Raw genomic sequence first — 7,823 nt, forward strand, 5'->3', positions numbered from 1 at the left:
TGGATCACTGTTTGATCTGCCTGGAAACATGTATGTTTGTGTCGTATGTGTGCACACGGGCTTGTGTGTGTGTGTGTGTGTTTACTCGTGTATGTTTATTCATGTGCTACAACGCAGAGATCTCACAAAGGATTATTGTTGTGTAGGGATGTGCTCGCCTAAATAACCCACTTATGTGTTCACTTTTTATGTTTACATGTCAGCACAGCATGGAGATATACAAAATCATATTTTTTTTTTTAACATGGACTGTATGTAATTCTGCTCCCCTGACCCTGTAGCATCCTTTTTTTATGATTATGTAAACAAGCGGTGATATGTAAGCCAAAATAAATACCAAAGACACAATAAAAACAAAAAACACGTACGAGTCGAAAGAAGAGACGCACGAAGAAGAGATGAGTCAAATGTACACTGACTCTGACTGTATAAGCCACATGTTAAGCACATTAAGCTCGAGTCAGAGAGAGGGATTAGAGAAAGATGAAAGATGAAAGTGGTCCTGCTCACCGACTCTGCAGCACTCGACGAAATGACAGATGTAAGCGGCAAGTGGGAGCAAGCAGCAGCTTTAAATTCAAACTAAAATGTAAAACTTCTGACATGAGTGACGGATCACACGCAAACATACAGTATGCATTGTATGTTTAGCGCAATGTCTTTGCACACGTTACAGAGTAGATTTATGCACGCGCACACACAAAGTATTTCACAAATCATACTTAAAAGTTATGTAATAAATACAAATATCCAGTAACAATTGACACGACAGTACAATAACAATATGGTAAATGTATGGCGATCATTTTTTCATAAATGAGAAGTCATGATATGGTAATCAGCAAGTAATAGATTGGGGTGACGGTAGCTCAGGGGTAGAGCGAGTCGTCTTTCAACTCAAAGGTTGTGGGTTTGATTCCAATCTCCACTAGTCTACATGGACGTATGTGTTGTGCCAGTGAGTAAATGGTTATGAAAGATGAGTGATAGCACATAGATGTGCTGTGTGAATGGCAAAACCATAGTGTAAAGCAACTTTGAGTGCTCAACTAGACCATTTATTAATAGAAAATACCCGTGGGACAAAATAAAGGCTTAATTTCAACATTATAATATATTCATTATCAATTTTGCAAATGTTTTAATGTGGATATAACTTTTAATGGTTTTAATGTAATATACATTTTTATTGCCATATAATTAACCCTTAGTGCTCATACGGCAATAGTAATTATAATATAATTATAATTATATAATAATATAATAATAATTTGCCATGGGAATAATACACAACTCCTTATATGGACATGGGGTGTGTGTTTATAGGTTACATATTCAGGCTTTAAAAAATGTGTGTGTGGGGGGGGGTTCTTCTTCTAATGTGTTGTTGACTTATGAGTTGTTATGTCACAAAATTAGACTTGTTTTCCTTTTCTTTATGTTCATTAAAACGAGCCAAGTGAACTTTGAACTATGACGTATTTCCAAATTTCACAAATTCAATCCGATTTTAAACATTTTTAGTACTTGATATAAGACACTCTATATTGAACATTCTTATCGCCTCTATATATCCCAGCTTTCTTCTTCTTCACAGTATTGCAGTCTTAGTGCACAGTGTTATTGTTTTACTATATGTTTGTTGCACTTTCTCATCCTCAAAGTGCTAATTTGTTGTTTCCCCTGTGTTTCACTTCATGCCATTCAAAAAGAAAATGACCTTGTCTTGATGGAAAAATATATCCCTGGTGCGTGACTCTTCGAGCATGAGTTTGCACCAGTTCGACACTGCACATGTCAATGACTCAATTACTATCGAACCATTGCAGCTGGTGATGGACCTGCACAATAATCTCCTGGCTAAAAGATGGAGTTGGCTGTTGGCTCCATGTGGAAAGAGGTCAATTATTATTGAGTGGCACTGACTCTGTGTACTCTGACACAGGAATTAGTTGGAGATCGATACGCCACAAGTTACATAGGAATAAAAATGTTACATTATTGGTATTAAAGCGTATTTCCCATAGGGTATTGGGATTTTTTTAATCCCGATTACACAAACACTTACAAAAAACTTTAATCGTCTGACAGTTTAGAGACGGGGGAACATGGGATGCATTTACCAGTTGTTGAACGTATGTAACTAACCTTTGTAAGAGGTGACAAATGTAATGTATACACTAAAACAACATGTAAATGCTCTCAAGAAAAACATATGCTGATTAAAGTTTGGAAGACTGTGTCACAAAATCCTAACATTCTCATCATTTATGCAGTTCTGTTGTAATTAAGGCTCATGTTTACAGTCTTTGCTCAGGATTGTGTAATTTATTTATTGGCAGAGCAATTCATCTTCCTTACAGATGACTTATTGTATGATATGCATTGTTTGTTAATGGGTTTTAAAGAATAATACAGATACGTCTGCTGAAGACGACCAGACATCCACCTACTGCTCCGGTTTCAGGCACAGTTGTTACGTAACGTGGCAGCATGTGAGTCATACAGGGAATTATGGTTATGGTATAGAGCTGTAAATCACGTAATGCATGTCTTAAGCCTCTTTAGGGCCTGACTGGGTTTTTATTTACTACCACACAAGGGAATAATCTGGGTTATACATTAAATGATGTGGAAAAAAACAGGTCATAACATGCGCTTCAATAAGTTGAATGATTTTCAGTCAATAACAAAAGAGCACTGCTGGACTCTTGTCCATCTTTTTCTGTTTGTTTTTACCATTTCATTGTATTTGCTTGTAAAAAATGTGAAGTTTAATGATTTTATTAGATTTGGTAACAATATAGTAATAGAAACGATCTATCAACTACAACTCGGGCAATCTTGATCACAACATCTTTTATTCATTAGATTACATTACAGCAAAGGAATGTGATGAAGTGGTAAATAGAAACATAGGTGAAATGGTGAATAAAGTTTAATGTGAATATGTGTATAATAAAAACGTATTATCTCCACTCTTCTATATTTATACCTTACTCTTAAAAATGTATGTGTGTTCATGTATAAAGACCTCAAATTATTTAAAGTGCAGCTCAGGTCTGTAAAAGTGTTCCAGTTCATCTCTCATCCATATTAAATATGACAGAACACACAGATGAGACTGCATAATGCAAATTTACCTCATACACTTGCAGGAGGCCATTGAAGAGGAGAAAGTAGATAATTGTAAGAAAACAGTATAGAGTTTTCTGTGATTGGGGCGGAAACATTTTCTTTTCACGTCAGGTTCACGCCAGCACTTGGACCATTAGGAGAAAACATGTGATGAGGAGAAGCAGAAGATTTCCTTCACCCATCTGAGCACTATCACCTGCTTCACCTGTTGTCAGATAAATAGCTCCTGGTGGTCCTGAAAAGAAGAAAGTCAGGACAGTAAATAAAAAACAACAACAAAAAAAACAACATTTTCTCTGTAAATGTATTATTGATTTGTCACTCTGCTTCACCAACCTCTGGTCAGAGTAACAGACTTGACATTAATCCAGAAAACTGTGCGCTGCTGAGCTATGGTGGCCCTGAAAAAACAAAGTATTTTTATTAGTTTTTAGTAGTTTTTAGTAGTTTTTTACAGTGCCAGCAAATGTCACCCATTCATTTTTACTATTACAGAGATAAAATAGCAAAAGATGGATTGATTGTATTGAAGTAAAGTACGTTGACTTACATGAAGTAGACAGGGCTTGTGGAGTCGGACGGCGTCCATCTGTATACAGTGGTGTTACCTTTCACGTTGGTGTTGGAATGAGTAACAGCACCTTGTGGATTTCCACTGCACTGTGAACATAAAACATTTACAACATTTCTTGGCTCTCTCTCTCGTTAATTCCACTTTCATCTTGCTTGCAAAATTGTCATGAAAAATTCATCGTCGATTGAGAAGGATTCTTAATAATGGCAAACGAGATGCTATAAGTTCTGTTGTTTGTATTTTGTAGCTGTAGGTTGACATCATTTTTCTTCGCTGCATTTTAACATTATGTTAGGAGTACTAAGTACAACGTGCCACCAAAGGGGGTCACCTGCAGAAACTTGGTGTCTGGAGGAGGAAGCGTCCAGGTCCCCACAGCGTCGGTTTTGCCGCTTGTTCGAGCCTCCAGAAGCACACCTCTGTACTCCGGTCCGGTGATGGTCACTGCAAGAAAACACGGCAGAGCAGATGATGCTGCTGTGATGAACCTCAACATGCAACACATTAAGAGTTCCATAAGAGTTCCATAACCTCACAAAATGCCAAGCCCCTGTCCCCTGAGCAAGGCATCTAATCCCCCATTGCTCCCTGGGCACAGATAAGTGCTGCCCACTGTTCATTGCTGGTGTGTAAGAAGGATGGCTTAAATCCAGAGGGCACATTAACTATCACAAATTGGTGTGTGTGTGTGTGTGTGTGTGCAAAAATAACTCATTCTAATTCTGTCATACAAGCGTGGGTGAATTGTGTCCATACAACGTCAGCTGCTGTAAAATGAAAAATTTGTTTATATATCAAAACTTTGCTATCGTGTCTGAATTTAAGAAATTTGACACCAGACATCACAACATGAACACAGAGGTGAGTATAAGACGTGAGGATGTGACACATCCAGTGACCTAGTAATGCCACAGAATATGATGTATTAATAATAGAGATGTTTTCTAAAGTCAAATAACAACTATACCCATATAACCAATAAAAACAAAGCAAAAAACTACTATCTTTATGAACGGATAAGTAACAAAAGCTTTAGTGTTTGCATCGTCTTACCTGTAATGGGCTTCCCCGGATTAAATGTCTTGGCGTTAGTGAGAAGAACATAGGGAGCTGGTGAATGCTGAGGCTCTACCCCAGTGTGGCGAGGAATCATATCCTCGCAGGCACCAGTCGGAGCACCGGAGGGATAACCACTGACCAGACCGAGCACTCCAAGTGCCAAGACACCACCCAACACCCGCTCCATGAGGCCGAATGACAAAGTGTCTGCTCTGCACTGCACAATCACTGGTGTAAGATGATCCAACACAAAGTTGCTGAATCACACAACCAATTGAATTAATTAACTTCCCTGGTTATTCCTTATCTAACCATAAAATGTGCTTTCACATGCTCACTCTTAATCATCGGTTTATCAGGCTTTGCATGGGAGCACATGATCACTGCTGTTTATTGTGAGACTTCAGTTCAATTGGTACCGGATTAAAGGCAATTCCAAATAGTCAAGGGTAGGAGGGCGCACAACACAATTACTTCAGTGTTTATATGTGTATATGCTGTGTATATAGATGTCAAGCGATGGCTGTGAGGCAACAGTGCTAACCACTGCAGCACCGTGCATGAAATGTGCGCGAAATGTTACATATCTGCCAAATGTCTCCGAGGTATAGTTCTCAGAAAAAAGATTTCAAAGGAAGTTCCGCCGTTTACTCACATGTGCATAAACGATTAGTTTCTCTGTTGCTGTCTTTTTGTAAGAAGGACAAAGCAAGTTTGGATTGAACTTAAACTTAACCAGATAGAATGATAAAAAATACAAATAAAAAGGTAGGACAAAATGATGGTTTATGGCCATAACACTTGACACTTTCCTGCTCTTGTCTGCAGAATAAAATATGTATAATTTACGTCACATACAAAAGAACAGCTGATGTGAACTGGACTCTGAGAATAGAAGAAGAAGAAGAAGAAGCATAATGCACATTAGTGCGGTGGGGCTTGGACTTACCTGAGAATGCGCTCTCTGGCTCTCATCTGTTTAAATTTATTTATTTATTTATTTCTCTCAGAAGATATTCTTTTTCATCATTTATTGAGGGATAAAGTTTATATATATATATATATATATATATAGTATATAAGGAAGAACGTGATTTGCGTGATGCTCTGCTCTCTGGATATCAGCTCATCCTCCTATTGTATTAATTTTCTCACACAGTTTATCATGTAAAATAGATCAAAATCATGGGAACTAATGATACTGACACCAATCTTATTTTTGGGCAAAACTAAACACGGCATTCCCCTGCCTTCTTCCCCCACAATAAAGTTTGTTCTGTGAAGCTCCGAATGTGGGAAATGCCAATCCAAATAGAACATTTCCTTGTATGGTAATCATTTATCAAAGTTGATATGAGCAAAAGTCATGTGATTTATTTTTCCCAAACGGAAAAGCTTGAGCCTTTTTGAGTTGAACAACTCAGTGCAGACACAAAAACAGTGTAGCAGAAGTCCCGTTTTTACACTACTTGAATATAATTATGTGTAATTATTTTTTTTATTAAATTCCATTACTCACTGTACAACAACATAAGGACAATCTGTGCAACTGTTGAGTGCCTTGCGTTGTGACTTTTTGCACCTCACAGCACGTTTCTTATTCATTAGCATCAGTATTCTTCATAATTAACAGTTGATTCATTGTGGTATTGCGTCAGAAATCAAAATCTGAGTGAGAAGACTGTCCTCCTTTTTAGGTGATATGGATTTAGTCAGGATTTAAATGGGTTATTATTTTTTGTAATGTGCTTTTTCTATGGCACTCAAATGAAGAACGAGACAATGGATGAGGATTAGTTTTAGGTAACTAGCATTAATAACAACAGCATGATAAAAACTAAATTATGAAACATTAGTCATGACGTTATGAAGTGACTTGGATATTTCACGTTGACAAGATAGGGATGACCTCAATAGAACAAAAATGATTTCATATAAGTGATTGAGACATGTAATAATATGATGTACTGTAATACTCACTGTACATACTTTATATTTATACATACTGTATGCATCTAGCCAGAGGTGGAAAGTAATGACTGTATTTCGCTGTTTTAAATCAGTTTTTTTTCCAAACATTTTTGGCCTAAATTTAAAAGAAAATATAGATACTTACTGGATACTTTGGCAATACATGAGGACATTATATGTTTACAGACTTTATTTTGTCAGCACTTTAATTTGTAAAAGTTTGCCTTTGATTAAGAACAATGTGAGATTTGTGTCCCCTCGTCCTTTTTGCACGACACAAGAAAGAACGCTATCTTTATTAAAAAAGCAAAAAGAGTAAATTTTACTACTTTCTTACTTGTACTCAAGTAAAATGATATCAAAACAGTGGTACTTTTACTTGAGTAGAATATTTCAGTTCTCTTTCCACCTCTGCACCTATACGTTCATGCACACACATAATTATCATACTACAGTATTATACCTGCACTTTCTGTGTACATTATATTTATTCTGTTACTGCTTATGCACTTGTGTGGCTAGATACAATTCTACATTTCATTGCCTCGTACCCGTGACATGCAATGACGATAAAGTTGAATCTAAATCTAATCTAATGTTGACCAAATGTCACTGCTGCTCACTGCGTCATTTGAGCATGAAACTCTAAACAACAACTCTAGACAAATATCCTCTCACAGTTCTAGGCTACAGGCTCCCAAACACAGTGAAACAGAGACACAGCTATGTGTGTTTGTGGCATTCTTTCTTGCATTGTGTGTCAGGGGAGACCAGCAAGAGAACGGTCGATTAATAGTCAATAGAAAATTCCACAGAGCGGCACAGTCGCTGACATAGTTACATGATGATGTTGCTGAGAGCAGTGAATTAAAGTCAGTTGATGTTCTTCTTTCTAAACCAAACCAGGAAGTGAACAGTGATCAGGAGAATATAACAATAAAGTTGTCAAGTCAAGCTGCAAAAATGTATCTTGTGCAGTAACTTGTGTCACATAAATGTAAAGTTGCATGGATGTTGTGAAGGAGGACGTGAGGACAGCTGGTGTAACAGAAGAGGACACAAGGGAGAGGACAAGATGGAG

The 7,823-nt window shown here is 37.2% G+C and overlaps 1 protein-coding gene across 1 annotated transcript; it reads right to left on the minus strand.

The window, feature by feature from the left end:
- Window positions 1-2,563: 2,563 nt before the first annotated feature.
- On the minus strand, window positions 2,564-5,070 carry LOC131464641 (putative defense protein 3). Its single transcript, XM_058637245.1, has 5 exons — window positions 4,766-5,070; window positions 4,044-4,156; window positions 3,689-3,798; window positions 3,475-3,539; window positions 2,564-3,373 (listed from the first exon to the last, which is right to left on the minus strand). Exons 1-5 carry the CDS (start codon window positions 4,956-4,958, stop codon window positions 3,252-3,254), a joined length of 603 nt encoding a protein of 200 aa, XP_058493228.1. The 5' UTR covers window positions 4,959-5,070; the 3' UTR covers window positions 2,564-3,251.
- Between the last annotated feature and the right edge of the window lie 2,753 nt (window positions 5,071-7,823).

This window comes from Solea solea, chromosome 8 (assembly GCF_958295425.1).
Source record: "Solea solea chromosome 8, fSolSol10.1, whole genome shotgun sequence".
In the NCBI taxonomy this organism is placed as follows: Eukaryota; Metazoa; Chordata; class Actinopteri; order Pleuronectiformes; family Soleidae; genus Solea; species Solea solea.